The following is a 16,867-nucleotide window of genomic DNA, read 5'->3' on the forward strand; positions in this document are numbered from 1 at the left end:
AACTAGTTAAAATCAACCTGTTTAACCGATTTGTAACCAAGAACTCTTAAACCTTCCTCTGTACTCTTTCACATGTACTCGATATCCCTACATTGTGACTTTATGTAACCAATGACTTCATTGTTATTTTTTTTTCGCTGACTGTCCAGCTCTTCTTGTTGTAAACCGCCTCAAGCTACAATGGCTTTGGCGGTATATAAAAATAAAATAATTATTATTCATAAGGGATGTGGATTCATCATGTTTTACTTCTTTTATATCTCATATCAGGACAAGAAGGGGGCACTTTTTTGCCCATTTGTCACTATGAACTGGAAGATCCTGTGTAGCCCTTTTAAATCTAGCTGCCTCATGAAAAGCCCCCCCAAAACCCATATTTTTATTGCATGTTATGGCTGCTTCAATGCACTTTTATAGACCATAATGGTAATATGTAATTTTAGCACTATAAAATAAATATGCAAATATGCAGTGTTCTCCCTCGAGCCTTTTAGCCGGGCGCTCCGCATGGCTAATTTAGATGACCACCCGGCTGTCATCTCGGTCACGAATTCTGCTGCCGCCGCCACTGCTCAAACATTTTGAAAAAACACCCTCTCACTGGCTTGGGGATTCCCTGAGCTGACTTGGCACAGCCTGAAGAGCCGCCGGAAGTTCAATGTTCGACTCCCGACTCAGCCTGACTTTTTTTTTTTTAAGTGCCAGCAAGCGACTTAAACCCATGCTCCAGGGTTCTAATGGTAACATTGTGTGTGCCGGCTTCCCTTATTCCCCTCCAAAACCAGAAGTTACATCCCAAGGGGGGGAGGGAAGAGAAGGGAAGCTGGCATGCAGTGTTACCTTTAGAGCAGGGGTGTTCAACCTGCGGCAAATACAGTTCAAACTCCTCTTATTGTAGCCCCTGAATATCTCTCCTCACTCATCTCCCCCCACCCATTAACTCTGTTCACTGAATAAGTCCCTCTTATCTATACTCTTTACCTCCACTGCCAATTCCAGACTCTGTCTCTTCTTTTTTGCCGTGCAATATGCCTGGAACATGCTACCAGTCAATACATCATGCTTCATCTCTAGCTGTATTCAAATCCAAACTATAAGCCCACTTCTTTGAAACTGCTTTCAACTCTTAACTCCCACTCACTTTTAGATAGCTATACCCATTGTATCATTCATTCTACCAAAAAACTCCCCAACCCTGAGATGTCCTGTGTCTGTCCATATTAGATTGTAAGCTCTTCTGAGCAGGAACGTCTATTGAATATAAAATGTACAGTACTGCATACATCTTTCAGTGCTACTGAAATAAGTAGTAGTGGGTCATGCAGGATTTCTGTGATAGGAAAAATTAGTGCTCTCAGGTGGGACAATTGCTGGAAGAAAGAGAGCTAAGAAGTATCTCATTACAAAAAATGAAGTTGCCCAGATTTATTTTCTTTACCTCTAGACAAGCCAAAATGTATTTTAGCATAGTAAATGGATCTAGAGAACATAAGACTTGCCTCTGTCGGGTCAGACCGGAGGTCCATCGTGCCCGGCAGTCCGCTCACGCGGCAGCCCCTCAGGTCCAGGACCTGATAGTGCTCCTACCCTAAAACTCACTTATGCTTTTCGCTTTTGTCCTGTAGTGTAACCTTCTATCTATACCCTGTAATCCCCTTCTCTTTCAGGAAGTCATCCAGTCCCTTTTTGAAACCCAGTATTGTACTCTGTCCTATTACCTCCTTTGGAAGCGTGTTCCAGGTGTCCACCACCCTCTGAGTGAAGAAAAACTTCCTTGCATTCGTTTTGAATCTGTCCCCTCTCAGTTTTTCTGAGTGACCTCTTGTTTTTGTTGTCCCCGCTAGTCTGAAGAATCTGTCCCTATCCACCCTCTCTATGCCTTTCATGATTTTATATGTCTGTATCATGTCTCCTCTCAGTCTCCGCTTTTCCAGGGTAAAGAGCCCCAGTTTGTCCAACCTTTCGGCATATGAAAGGTTCTCCATTCCCTTTATCATCCTAGTTGCTCTCCTCTGGACCCTCTCAAGTATCGCCATGTCTTTCCTAAGGTACGGCGACCAGTATTGGACACAGAAAGTACTGGAAAGCCATTTTCCAGCATATAAGACACTAATATCAACCAACCTTGAAGAGACTAGTTTTTAGCTATTGAATCAATAGTACATGACTCAACAGCATCTATATAGGATATTTGTATCAGAGCCTGACCTATACTGGTTAAGATATAGACAGCAAGAGATGATTCCACATATTGTGGAGCTATTCATGTCACATCTTATTGGGTAACATGTATTGAGCTTTTCTACAAGGTTAGAGCACTGCATTTCCCATTAATGTCCAAGGTATTCTTATTGCAATTGCTGCCCGATGCAGTTGATTCAAAACCTTCAAATTTCTGCTTGTAAGTATTGCAAAGGAACATTATTAGGTTCTTACCTCATTAATCTTTTCTGTTATAAGACATAGGATTCTGTACTGTAGCTGTTCCATCCCCCTAGTCGTGAACTTTGCAGAAGGATGTCACTCAAATCTTCCAAATCTTCCTTCAGCATTGGAGAACAGCTCCCCATTTAATTAGTACCAAAGCAATTGAACTTCACTGCAACAGAAGAAAAGGAAAGGAGGGGCACGGAGGAACTTCCCCGGCAACAAACCATGGGCTAGAGCACTAAAGTCAGCGATTGCTGACGATTCTTGTTACCGATCTGATGCACAAAATGGCCCACCATGTGTTTATCCCCTTGATCACCCCCAATTTAAGATCCAGAAATGCAAATTAGCAAAAAACGGATAAGGCAGGTCTAAATTTTCAATCTCACCTCTCACTCGTGGCAATCTTGTTCTTATCCAAGTTGCGTGACCTCTGAAATGTAAATTTCCTCAAAATAGCTCTTTAACTCACAAAATGGTGCCCTCTACAATCTTCCACAGAACATTCTTGTTAACCATACATAAATATGCAAAAAGATAGCAGACTTCTTCAAATGAGAGGTGTGGGAGGTGAATGCTGCTGCTAGAAATAGAAGTATTATCACCAGTTGATGTAGGAAAAGCATTCCTGCCATGGACCCTATCACTAAATGAATACCACCACCTACTCCATGCTACTGAAACCAAAGACCCATCTTAATTTGATTTTTCAGTCCATTGCAGTTCTGAGCAATTTCTCTGATTAGAATTTATTTTTGTGTGTCTATCAAAATAAAAAGTTATTATTTTGCATTATGGTTTGGTAGGCTATTTTTTTCTGTCCATTCAAATAAATTCATTAATAAAAGACCACAAATTGAGCTCTTAAACCACAAAGTTTTTAGAAGCATTGGAACGAGACAATGTTTGAACAGTATTTGCTTATAAATGTTTTTAAATTAAAACAATAAAAAAGTAGGGCATTAATGATTACAGAGTTCTTAATTAAAGGCAAAGGTAAGAAAAGATGTCCCCAAATTTTTATTTTTTTTAACACAATTGTACTGTCAAATAAAGTTAGTGGTCTGAAAGACCGTGTGATATCATAACTTTGTTCATGCGCTTTATGTTGTATTAAACACCTTCACTGCAGTTTAGATCAATTCAATAGTTATTTTAGAACCTAAGAGAACATTTGATACCCTATGAAACAGCAGTCTTTTCAATCATGAAATCATTCCCTCTTACCATATACCCCCTCTTCTATTAAACTGCATTAGCAGTTTTTAGCACAGAGAGCCACACTGAATGGCCCACACTGCTCCCGACAATCAAAGGAACTCTATGGGCCATTCAGCACTGCTCACTGAGCTACAAACTGCTAGCGCAGTTTAATAGAAGAGGCCCATAGCCTTTGTTGCTGGATTGGGTTCCTTTATCATTAATTAAAAATAGTTCTCAGATAAAAATTGTTTTGATCCCTCCCTCCCTGCCACACAAAGTAAAAAGTGTTCCTTAAAACTGCACTTTTTCCCCCTGAAGATATAGTTATAGGCCTGGAGAAATAAGAGCAGAACAGAATACATATTTAAATTCAATACACCTGGAATTGACTAGGCAATTCAGAAGTTGCAATTTAACTAAGCAGCTGCAGTTCTGAAAATAATTATATCAAACCAACTTTGGAGAAGCTGTACTGTTTACCTGTGGACAATTGCATATAGTTTAAAAAGCAAATACCCATTCACAGGGCACTAAATAATTCAAGTCCACTTTAATACACTGACTTCTACCTCGTCATTTAACTAGACTTATGGCCAGCGGGAAATGCTCCTGTCATTCAAGAGAAGAAAGGGCTCTTTAAAAAGGTTAATATTCAAACTGTGTGTTAATATTTTTTAAAGGAAATCTAAAAGGCCATTTTTTTTTCCATTTGCTTTGAGTGGCTTTAGCAGCATAAATTTATTTTATATTTTTAATTCCTTTTTTAACTGCTCTACATTGTCACATGGATGACCTGTTTAGAGAAACAAAGGAGCAGATTCTATAAATGGCATCCAGATTGTAGACAGCAGTAGGCGTCCTACCACAGTCTAACTAGCCAATCAGTACACATGTATTCCAAAACACCGCCCCCCACCGCCCCCTCTGACCAGGGCTGTGGAGTCAGAGACAATTTTGGGTATTTGGAGTTGGATTTGTGGGTACCAGAAACTGAGGAGTCAGAGTCGAAAGACTTATCTACTGACTCCAAAGCCCTGCCCCAACACAGGCTGCCTACACTGTAGGTATCTGTTGTGGGTGTAGGGAGGGGCGTCAGGACACTTAAGCTCACCCACAGCTAGGTGTGGGCATGGTTTCACTTGGAAGCGGCCTTGGGTGAGCTTAAGTGGCTCTAGGCACCTCCCTAGGGCCATAAGACACTTGAAATGAAGGCCAGCAAAATGCCTGCTTACATTTCAAATAGATGTGGCCGCTGGGCTGATCGTAGCAAGGGAATCTCCCTGCTGCAATAAGCTGAGTGACAGCAGCAGCAGAGAACCCACCCCCACCCCACTTCAACACTGTCCGTGGCAGGAGGGATGCCCAATACCTCCTGCTGGAATCCCTGAAACAAGCCCCCCAAACTCATAACCCCCTAAATGTGGATACCCCCCAGTACACCCCCAGACCCCCCAGACCTTAGGTATCTCAGCAATAGGAGTCTTAAGCCAGTTCCAGTGCATCCTGGGATGCACTGGGAAGCAGGGCTAAGACTCCGGTTGGCCTAGGTGCCTAAGGCCTTGCCTATGGGAGGAGCCCTAAGCATCTGGACCAATCAGGGTTTTAGGTCTCTCCCCAGTGCATCCTAGGATGCACTGAGAATGGAAAGGCCCACCATTGTGAAGAGGTGAGCTTGACTGCTGGAGAGAGTGGGCATCTCTGGCCGGTTTTGCTTCCAAAAGGTATGGGGGTGTCAGGGTGGGTTTTGGGGTGGAAAGTATCCACATGGGGGGTAATGGGTTGAGGGGGCCTGCTCGCAAGAGGGAATGGGAATCCCTTCTACTTACCATGGTTGGGGGGTATCCCCAGCAGAAGGGATTTGGCTTCCTCCAGCCAGGAAACTTCAAAGGGGGATTTTGGAAGCAGGGGTAGAAGAGATTGGGCACCCCTCCTGCCGCAGGCAGTGGCAGAGGGGGTTCCCTGTGGCAGGGAGATTCCTTTGCCATGATCAACTGATGGCAATCCGATTCTCTAAACGCTACCTGTGACATGGGCACCAGTTAAGAGAATCAGGGTAGTTAAACAGGGTCAGGCATCTGTCCGTTAGGACAGACGCAATTCTCAGCCTCTGCTTAGGTGGCTGCTGAGACCGGCGTCCTATACAGAAGCAGCCCCAAAATGCTCTACCAAAATTCTTAAGAATGCTTCTTATATACCTTTTTGGAAGAGCTACTGTGATATTGGTCTTAAAATGTGTATATCATAAATATCACTGATCATAGTTTCTAAGAATGGTAGAGTGATTTTATTATATTCATCCATTTTTGCCTAATGGATATTCTCTCATTTGGTAGAGAACTGTCAGGTTCAGACCTCTATAACATTATTCAAAACCCAAGGCATCCTTCTTTCTTTAGCCAACACCTGCTCTATTGTTTCAGAATAAAGTAGTTTTTTTGGTTGCAGGACCAATACATGTTTTCATATTAGGTTCCACCCCTGGGCTAGCCTTTTGCTCTTTGAGCTAGTTGGTGTTAAGGATGAATTCAGAGTCTATACTTAATAATGGCACCCAATGGAGTAACTTAATAGCCAGGCTCAAAGAAAGAAAAAAATATAAAATACAATAGAAAATTTAATGGCGTTATATCCCAATAAAGATTAGTTGGTTCTTTTTAAGAAGATGCCCTAAAAGGCAAACTGTTATGTTACAAAAAAATAAATTTTTATCTGGCATCTTACTTAAGTCAGAAAACTAAACTAGGGGGGTGGCATCAAAGTGGTAAGAAAAAAGTGAACCCACAAACCATTAATATTTGACAAAAAGAGTGATTTGGGGTTTGTTTTTTATACTGATAAACCATATGAGAATGTCTCCATTGGGTTCTGATGAAGTGACTAAAATGTCTCTATGCTCGTAAAACATTTAGAGCAGGGGTGTCCAATCTGCGGCCCAAGGGCTGCATGCAGCCCCGTGAAGTATTTTGTGCGGCCCCGGTCGAGGGCGATGCAGTGTTTTCCTCTGCTGCCCCCGGGTGTTTACTGTCTTGACGGCTCCCTCCTCTGTCTTGCGTGGCCCCAGAAAAAAAATTTTCAGCCAATGCAGCCCAGGGAAGCCAAAAGGTTGGACATCCCTGATTTAGAGCCATATTCTGTAAATAGTGCCGTAAGTTAGGCGCTGGTAGGCATTCTGATCACACCTACTGGTGCCTATCATAATTGCTTTAACCAACTGCGTCATTTGAAACCATTTTAAACTCATTTTAAAAAATAGGCGCCGCGAGGCACCTGCTGGGGTAGGTATCATGTCTACAGCATGGCGGCTAACAGTGCCTACGGTCAAAAGTAGGCATGGTAAGGGGTGGAGATGACCTTAGGCACTGCTAGATGCGATTCTCCCAAAAATTTAAGCACCGGTAATAAAGGCCTTTAAATCCCTGGCTTATATTAAGTAAAGTTAGGTTTGCAAAGTTTGTAAAGTTATACAAATAATTGTATTGTCATCGCCTGGAAATGTCCAGCCATCTTCTAATGTAATCCGCTTAGAACCGCAAGGCACAAGCGGAATAGAAATCACTAATGTAATGTAATGTAATATTAACGGCACCTAAGATTTTTCTTAGGCGCCAGTAGCAGTTATTCTGTAAACGTCGCCTAAGTGTGACTAACATGTGGCCGGCACTGTTTTTCTAGGCACCAGCCAATTTAGGCACCGCTTACAGAATCTGGGCCTTTCGGAATACAAACCAATTTCAACAATTAAGGTAATCAAAAATACATGGGAAACATGTGATAAGTTCTTGTCAAGCAATTAAGGAACATGAATATGCATTCAAGTTCACAACATAACTTAACTGGTTGCTACTTTAATGGATCTTTTTCAAGAATGTGAGTTGTAAGCTCTGCATGTTTGTTAAATATACAAACTGCATTATAGTTGTAAAGTAGTAAGTATATTCTAGAATATCAACACACACACACAATTACAAATAATACTTTCTGAAGACATATGCATCTGACCTGATTATTTTCCAAACCCTTAGCTGTAAATTTGACAGCTTTGTATTGCCAGTGAAGTTCCTTCGGTAGGCTGTTTGTCTTTAGGACAGAAAATATTTTTAGTAGAACATTGTGTGTGCTTACAACTTGCACACTGGGAAAGAAATAGTAAGTCAGTCAGCTATTATCACTTTGATCTTTAACAAAGTTACATGCACAGAGCCTATGTAGGAAAATTAATACTAAATATACTGAACATTTATATACCTAAAGATTAGATTTATTAAATACCTTTTCAATAGTACTTCGGAATACATTATAGTTAGGTAATTTCTTTCTCCCTTTAAAGAACATTTTACTAAAATGTGTTAAGCAGCTGGTGCATGATTTAAATGCTGTTAGCACAATGATGTGGTAATGGCTACTGCATGCTAAAAAATATCCAGTGAAGTATAAATCTCACCTCAATAGGTTTTAAATCCACCCTTCTATGAGCATATACAGCAGCAACAGTAATACAAGTGGGCACCAGTTCTGTAAGGACACCTAACTAAAGAGCACACCTAACTAGAGAGCTACACAGGAATGGGGATCATAGGATTCCCACAAGGATAAATGTTGCTGTGGGATTCCACAGGAATATAGTCAAAGTATCTGGAGATGCCAAAACGAAGCTTGGAATGTAATGAAAAGTGGAAATCCACAATGAGACTTGAAATGCCCAGAGTGGCAAGTGGAACACCAGACTGAGGCTTGAAACACTAATTGGTTGAATTGTAAATACTGTACACAAAAACAAAGCAAGACTGTTAAGGTCAGGAGGAAATGGAGGGCAGTGAGCAAACAACAGCATCAGCTCTTGCGGGTACAGATGCGGATGACAGAGATTAATTGCAGGGATGGATGGATATCTGTTCGATTCCATTAGTAGTAGGGACATGTGAGGATGAGTAAAATTTCTGTCCCTAACTCTACTTTTAGCTAGTGACAAAAAAACAATTGTTTATTCTCAGTGTTCTTCGTGCTCTTGCCCTCAATGTAACAATTTTTTTTTTAAGCAATGCATACATATTTTCTACATTTATACAAAAACACTACTATATATATCCCTTGTATGCTTTAATGCAGCTTACAAAATTCAATTACTTGCTCATGTTTGGAAAATATTTCGACAGCTTAAAGATGGTCTTTAAACCTAGATTGCATGGTTGCTTTCATATTGAGTACCATATATACTCTTAATATTTTTAGCTTGAATCAGGTTGGGCAGACTGGATGGACCATTTGTGTCTTTATCTGCTGTCATCTACTATGTTATGAATATAAACCCATCTGAATATAAACAGAGATAACCTTTTTTTTCCCCCCCAAAGAGGGGGAAAAGGTTGACTAATATACACTGAACTTATGGCAGTCTTGCAAGATTACTGTGGAGTGGAGGGATGGCCTAGTGGTTAGAGCTGCAGCTTCAGCACCTTGAGGTTGTGAGTTCAATCCCAGCATGCTCCTTGTGATTTGAGGCAAGTCACTTAACACTCCATTGCCCCAGGTATCAGAGACTGTGAGCCTGACAGGACAAATAGGGAGAATACTTAAGAATACCTGACTGGAATTAAATGTATTGCAAAACACTTTAGGTGAATCTTTTCATAAAAAAGGCAGTTAATAAATAAACTTGTATCAGCCATTTTGAGCAGTGAGACGGCACAGAGCAGGAGCATAGGAGGATCGCTCTTGCCCTGGCTTACCACTGGACCAGCAGGGCTTAAGGTAGGCCAGGGGAGAGGCCTAAGAGAAATATGAGCGGGGGAGGGCTCAAACATAAGCAGAGACCCCCATTTTTGGGCCTTTTTTGGCCCAAAAATCTAGGTTTATATTTGAGTATATACAGTAAATATAAATAAACTCAAACTTTTATATATTCATTGCTGGTTTTCCTATTCAAATGGTTGCAGAAGACACCAGAATTGTCATCTGGAAGTTATACAGAAGTGGAAAAATGTACGTTTGCTCAGGAGTACAGGCTGTGCAAAATACTTTTACCAATTATATTTACTCTACAACTTTGGAGTTTATACATGTGAAAGAAAACAAGGTAATTTATGAAAATAAAGTAATATCAGCTATATTTTTTTGAAATCATAAAATGTTTTTATATAGCCACTATTCTCAACAAGCATAAATATTGAGACAGAAATATGACTCACATTAACTTATTATACTGTACATTTACAATGTTTGATACAGTTTATTTTTATTTTAAGAAATAAGAATTGCATGTCATTTCAGTTCTAACTCTTATGCAATCAAAATCACCAATAATACAAAATATTCAGGCATTTAACAAAGCCTATACCTCTGCTTCATTAAAACATGGCAATTTGTTGAGTTATTGATAAAGTAAAACTGAACACTAGTTTTGACTGCAGGTACTGAACCATGCTATTCCTCTTCCATATAACTTTTATAATACTACATTTTTCAACTAGTAAATCAATAAAGATTATAATATACGTAGTAAAAATAATAATTTAAGCCTTAAAACACAAAATTAAGCATAATATATGATGTTTGTTGTTTTTTTTAAACAATCAGCTCAATGGAAATGGCACTTGCTTTTTAATATGACAAAAGGCATTTCTTCATTTCACAACTCATTTTATTAAGCAGCATATAAAACAAGTTTAGTCACATTTTATTTGATAGGAACTAAATGTGCAATGGAAGATATAGTTCATTATCTATGCCAAAGGCAGAACATTTGAATTAGATCATCAATCAGATTTTTCAGGAACACAAAATTCCAGATGCTAAAGATGAGTTAAGAACATTGTTCACATTGTGAGAAAAATCATAATATAAAATCAGCACTCAGGTAACGCTATTTTGCAACATACTGCAGACAAACAGGAACAGCTCAGACATCTTCTTTGAGTCTTTAAATCTCAATGTACACAAGGCAAGTTCCCTACATAATCAGTAGAAATTTGGTTTGTCATTTTTATATACTAATAAACTATTACAGCTACATGCTCAAGTTAATAGGAATACCCAATACGAATGTGCTGCATGTAATCATTCTCAATTACAAAATTATGAAAACTCACAAAACAAAAAAAAAGGTGTCTTCAGTCAGTAGATTGCTTATCGTTCAGTCTCAGAAGAAATCATCAGCACTAGACTACCTTTTTCATAAATCTTTCAGTGTTTGATAATATGGAAAAGGATTATATACATATCAATGATGGTTTATTAATTTTATTGTCAAACAGCTGCATGTTACAGTATGATCACATTTAAGCTGAAGTTATTAAACATTCAACTATCAATGATGCAGAAAATTGCTATGCTAAACTACAAAATAACTCTGGGAACAACTACCAAAAAAAAAAAAAGGTTATGTTCTTACAAAATAAGACATTTAAACACTACATTAACAGAACAATGTCTTTCAGATTACAGTTAAAATTAGAAAGGCATACCACTGAATTATTTCTAAACAGAAAGGTATTAGAAAAAAAATTAATATCTGCGACGTTTATTAGATCCTTCAAAGTTTCCCCCTTGGTCTCCTCTACCAAAGCCACTTGGTCCACCACTCACGGTACCTACTGCAGCCACTGGAGGCTGAGGAGTTTCAGAGTTTGATCTGCTTATCATAGGGGAACCCATTTGTGATGAGCCTCCTTGAGAGAATCTATCATTGCACTAATGTACATTCAACAGTAAGTCCATTGAAATATAACAAGTATAAGTGAAAGGAAAAAAATAATTCCATGTGGTGATGTCATGAAGTTCAGAAGACAGTCCAGAAGAATCAGGGCCACACATAAAAGGAAGAAAGGAGCAATTTCATTAGTTACTGTACAAAAAACATGCCAACCATTAAAGATGCTGATGCTGTCTCAATTTTGTGAAACCAAGATCTTTATTTTTCATTTTCATTTTCAAAGGAATTCATTTGTCAATTTATAATGTACTTTGCAATTTATAAAGACTGTTTTTGAAATTCTTGGGCAATACGTTTACACTTGCTTTCCCAAATTTTAAGTATTTTACCTGGGGGTTGGGGAAGAACAGGTCTATCACACACGCACAGCAAGAGAGTAACAATTATACTGAAGAGCACACTATTCACAGACCTTATATTAATCAGTTTAAGTTGTTGATGGTAAAAAATTATGTTGGGACATATTTTGTAGTTGAGATAAAGTACATCAAGTACGCTATGGGGGTCATATAATATGGCTCTTGTACCAGGACCTGCCATTTAACTACAAGAAAATAGGAGGGCAATCAATGCTGAGAAAAAGGGATTACTCTAGGTAAGAGGGAAGTATGGCCTTTAAGAGTCTTCTTCCTTTCTATACAAATCGATCTGTCACTTCACACTGAGGCAACCCTACTGCCAACCATCCCAGACTTGAAGACAGAAACAGATCACCACACATCTATGGTTCAAACTATAAGTCTAAGCAAGTTTGACTTGTATCATCACTACTCTCCTCTTGCATTAAGGCTGGGCAAAGGCTAGCTGGCAAGAAAGGGGATAAAAAAAGGATTTGAGAGAGGAAGAGAAGAGGTAAAGATAGAGAAAAGAACTTTGGGGTCAATGCAGAAAGTCACATGTAAGAGAGCATGCGAGTGTTGATTGGCTCATGCAATGGGCCCCCAAAGGTCTCCCTCCAAGATGGAGGAGCAATGCCACTCACTCCTGTCTCCATGCTGCCATCTTAGAAAATGGTCATGGCTGGGATGAACCACACTGTGTTAATCCACCAAATAAGGGAATTTTCCATCTATATGCAGACTGATTCTCCCATGCAATCTACTGTGCAGGGTCAAGTATGGTCGTTTTCTAAGATGGTGGTGTAGAAGTAGCAATTGGGCACTGCTTCTTCCTCCTAACGGTATGCCACAGGGGAGGATTGGTACCAAAAGACACCAAGAATTTATTTCCTTTTTTTAAATGTAGCCACATAGGGTTAGGTCAGAGGTCAGCAAGGTGGCTGCTTGAGTACCAAGGCTATTTTTGGGGGTGGGATCAGGGGTGGGTAATCAAAAGATCAGGATCATCTCAGGGAAGGAGTTGGAACAGAAGTCTGGCATGCCTGGGTTGGGGGATGCTATTTGCTTTTCTGCCTCGATTCAGAGGATGAAGTAACCTTTCAATGCCTCCAAAGACATAGTGGTAAATTTCTCTTGCTGTGCTGGCCTAAAAATCTGCTGGGTACTTCTCTGCATCAGGCCAGAAAAGAGAATAGGTTATTACCTTGTTAATATCTTTTCTAGTAGGCAATAGGATATTCTCGACATGAGGGTGTTCTCCCCATGCTTGTGAGCCATGCAAAAGGAATCCAATCCAGGTTAGAAGTAGAAAAAAAAAACAAAAAACAACAAATTTTTAGATTGAATCAGGTTGGGCAGACTAGATGGACCATTTGGGTCTTTATCTGCTGTCATCTACTATGTTACTATGTTTTCAACTTCTCCTCCTTCTACCAAGAACTCTGTGCCTTCAATTTGTACCAAAAGCAGGCAACAGCCCTATAAAGATACACATAGGGAGGAGAGGTACAGGGAGACTCCCTGAAATACAGTGTTGTTCTGCTCTGAAAGAAAAACAGCAAAAGAATAATCTCCCCTGCCCCAAACAAGAAGGGGTGAGGGGAAGAGACAGCCTGAACAACGCTGTATACAAAATATATGTGATAAAGGAAATTGTGATGAAAGGAAAGCCCTCAGCCATTTTCAACTTCGCGACATCATCTTTGGCTGGTGTTCAAGATCTCACCGAGATAGCCTGGCCGGTTCCTGAGGAAGGGGGTTTTCACATTCAAAACAGAGTTCCGTTGGATGAACTTCATCTTGGATGGCTATTTTTCCTTTTCATTGGAGAAGCTAAGTACTTTCAGTAGTTTCCACCTGTGCCCGCTTAACTGATTTTGGTTGCTCTTGTTCCCCGGATGCGGGGCAAAGACAGCCTTTACAACTTGTAAATACTATTGATTTTTTTCACTGTTAGCACACTGGTTTGTGCACCGATTTATCACGTTAAATTCACATAAGGTCAGCCCAGGGATGTTTCACAGATAATACCCTTGATTGGGTTTATACTTGTGACAGCTGGTGCTTTAGGGGTGATTCCCCTTTGCAAGCTGTGTGACTCAGGGCTTTCCTTTCATCACAATTATTTCCTTTATCACATATATTTTGTGTACAGCGTTGTTCGGGCTGTCTCTTCCCCTCACCCATTCTTGTTTGGGGCAGGGGAGATTATTCTTTTGCTGCAACGATTTTCTTCCCTTGTTGTGGGTTCTGTTTGAATCTCTGCTGAAAGAAAAACCAACATGTTAAACACTGCAATGGAACAATCCCAACTTCAGAATAGCCATACAAATCAGAAACATTTGAGGAGTTCAAATATTCTCCAATGTGCTATAGCAATACATTATTCTTCATACCCTTGAGAGCTGACTGACATCAAAATCTCAGCTTTGGCTTGAATTGTCTGATTGAGAGAGTAAGCAGTGGATAAATAACTGATAGGGTGGGGATCCAGAATGACACATCTATTCTACATAAGAACATAAGAAGTGCCTCTGCTGGATCAGACCAGAGGTCCATTCTGCTCAGCAGCCCACTCACGCGGTGGCCCACCAGGTCCAAGACCTGTATAGTAACCCTCTATCTATACCTATTCCCTTTTCCTTCAGAAAATTGTCCAAACCCTTCTTGAACTCCAATACTGTACCTTGTCCTATCACGCCCTCTGGAAGTGCATTCCAGGTATCCACCACCCGTTGGGTGAAGAAGAACTTCCTAGCGTTGGTTCTAAATCTGTCCCCTTTTAATTTTGCCGAATGCCCTCTTGTTCTTTCATATTTCAAAAGTTTGAAGAATCTGTCCCTCTCCACTTTCTCTATGCCCTTCATGATCTTGTAAGTCTCTATCATATCCCCTCTAAGTCTCCGCTTCTCCAGGGAAAAGAGCCCCAGTTTCTCCAGGCTTTCAGCGTATGAAAGGTTTTCCATACCTTTTATCAAAAGTGTTGCTCTCTTCTGGACCCTCTCGAGTATCGCCATATCCTTCTTTAGGTACGGCGACCAATATTGGACACAATACTCCAGATGCGGGGGGCACAATCGCCTGATACAACGGCAGGATAACTTCTTTCGTTCAGGTTGTAATAACCTTCTTGATTATACCTAGCATTCTATTCGCTTTCTTAGTGGCCGCTGTGCACCGTGCCAACGGCTTCATTGTCTTGTCGACTATTACCCCAAGTTCCTTTCTTGGGTACTCTCACTCGGTAACAGCCCTCCCATCGTGTAGATGTACTTCGGGTTTCTGTTTCCTATGTGCAAGACTTTGCATTTCTCTACATTGAACTTCATCTGCCATCTCATCGCCCATCCCCCCAGTCTGTTTAGGTCCCTTTGTAAATCTTCGCATTCCTCTATAGTCCTAGCCCCACTAAATAGTTTGGTGTCTGCGAATTTTATTACTTCGCACTTCGTCCCTGTTTCTAGATCATTTATAAATACATTGAATAGCAGCGGGTCTAAGCACTGACCCCTGCGGAACACCACTCGTGACCCTCCTCCAGTCCGAGTAGAGGCCCTTCACTCCTACCCTCTGCTTCCTACCTGCTAATCAATTCCTGATCCATCTGTGTACATCTCCTTCCACCCCATGGTTCTTCATTTCCGAAGTAGGCATTCATGCGGTACCTTATCAAAGGCTTTTTGGAAGTCTAAGGGCTCTTTTAATCAAGGTGCGGTACGGGGGTTTAGCGCGTCGGACATTTCATCACGCGCTAACCCCCGCGGCACACCAAAAAACTAACGCCTCGTCAATGGAGGCGTTAGCGACTAGCGCAGCAGGCAGTTGAACGCACGGTATTCCGCGCATTAACCGCCTACCGCAGCTTGATAAAAGGAGCCCCAAGTATACGATGTCTATGGGGGTCCCCTTTGTCCATCCGCTTGTTAATTCCTTCAAAGAAGTGCAATAAGATTGTGCCTAACGAACTTATTGCACTTCTTCGAAGGAATTAACAAACGGATGGACAAAGGGGACCCCATAGACATCGTATACTTAGGGCTCCTTTTATCAAGCTGCGGTAGGCGGTTAAAGGGCTCCTTTTATCAAGCTGCGGTAGGCGGTTAATGCGCGGAATATCAATCAACTGAAGATCAATCATGCACAAAAGTGTGATTATGTTGAAAAAACACTAAAAAAATGGAGAGAAAAATACTTCAGACACATTGAAAAAGGTTGTACAGGACCTTAATGAAAGGCTTACAACTTATCTTTCTAATATAGGGTCCAAAATGTCTCACATAAAAAAACTCCACAAACATGTTTTTAACATGACAATGTATAAAACTGTAACTAAACAAAGCTTACACAGAAAGCAAAAAAAAAAAAAAAAAAAGGCACGTGGCTTATGGATCTCAATGGAGACTGCTACCGTTTCACTTGACTGCTGTTGGCTTCATTAGGCATTCAAACCAACTTTGCCCATAGACATTTCTTTTGCTTGGCAGGAGAGGTATTTTGTTAGGCAATATATGCTGATGAAATGGCCATGCGAATCCATCTTGAACTGGTAGCCTAGGATGCCTGTCTACAGTGTCTAGCCTGACGTGAGCACACAAACAGATAGTCAGAACTCACTGGTGACCTCTTGATAATGTAGGACTCTCCTCGTATCCAGCTTTCTCAGAGTCTGATCTTTGGCCTTGCGGTCTGGCATGCTGATACTCTTATTTCTTGATTGACATTAAACACCGAAACAACCTTCAGCAAAAAGAACAGGACTGTGAGTAGGGAAACTGACACCTTCATGATCTAGAGCAGGGGTGTCCAATGTCGGTCCTCGAGGGCCGCAGTCCAGTCGGGTTTTCAGGATTTCCCTAATGAATATGCATTGAAAGCAGTGCATGCACATAGATCTCATGCATATTCATTGGGGAAATCCTGAAAACCCGACTGGACTGCGGCCCTCGAGGACCGACATTGGACACCCCTGATCTAGAGGAAGGGCTCCTTCCATGACAGCACCTGCAGCTGAGACTCTTTCTGCTGATGTAATAGTCTTGAGAACAGTCATTACAGTAAGGCATCACAGATGCCTCTCAAATAGGCTCCCATAGAGCCTGACTGAGGTTGTGCAAAGCCATGTTAAGGTTGCACAACGGAAATATCTACTTTACCAATGGTCTGAGCCTTAGTACCCCTTTTAGAAATC

General features: G+C 40.7%; 1 protein-coding gene across 3 annotated transcripts in view; it reads right to left on the bottom strand.

Annotated features, from left to right (window-relative positions):
- The window catches only part of PSPC1 (paraspeckle component 1), a 319,494-nt gene that overhangs the window by 69,706 nt on the left and 232,921 nt on the right, over positions 1 to 16,867 (bottom strand). The window contains exon 10 of one of the 3 annotated variants that reach the window (XM_033948194.1): positions 10,854 to 11,319. The exons of the other annotated variants lie outside the window; for them this stretch is intronic. Coding sequence (XP_033804085.1) covers positions 11,134 to 11,319 — 186 coding nt within the window. The 3' untranslated portion in view covers positions 10,854 to 11,133. Of the gene's footprint in view, positions 1 to 10,853; positions 11,320 to 16,867 lie in introns of those variants that run through there. 3 annotated transcript variants of the gene reach the window in all.

Source organism: Geotrypetes seraphini, chromosome 6, assembly GCF_902459505.1.
Source record: "Geotrypetes seraphini chromosome 6, aGeoSer1.1, whole genome shotgun sequence".
NCBI lineage: Eukaryota > Metazoa > Chordata > Amphibia > Gymnophiona > Dermophiidae > Geotrypetes > Geotrypetes seraphini.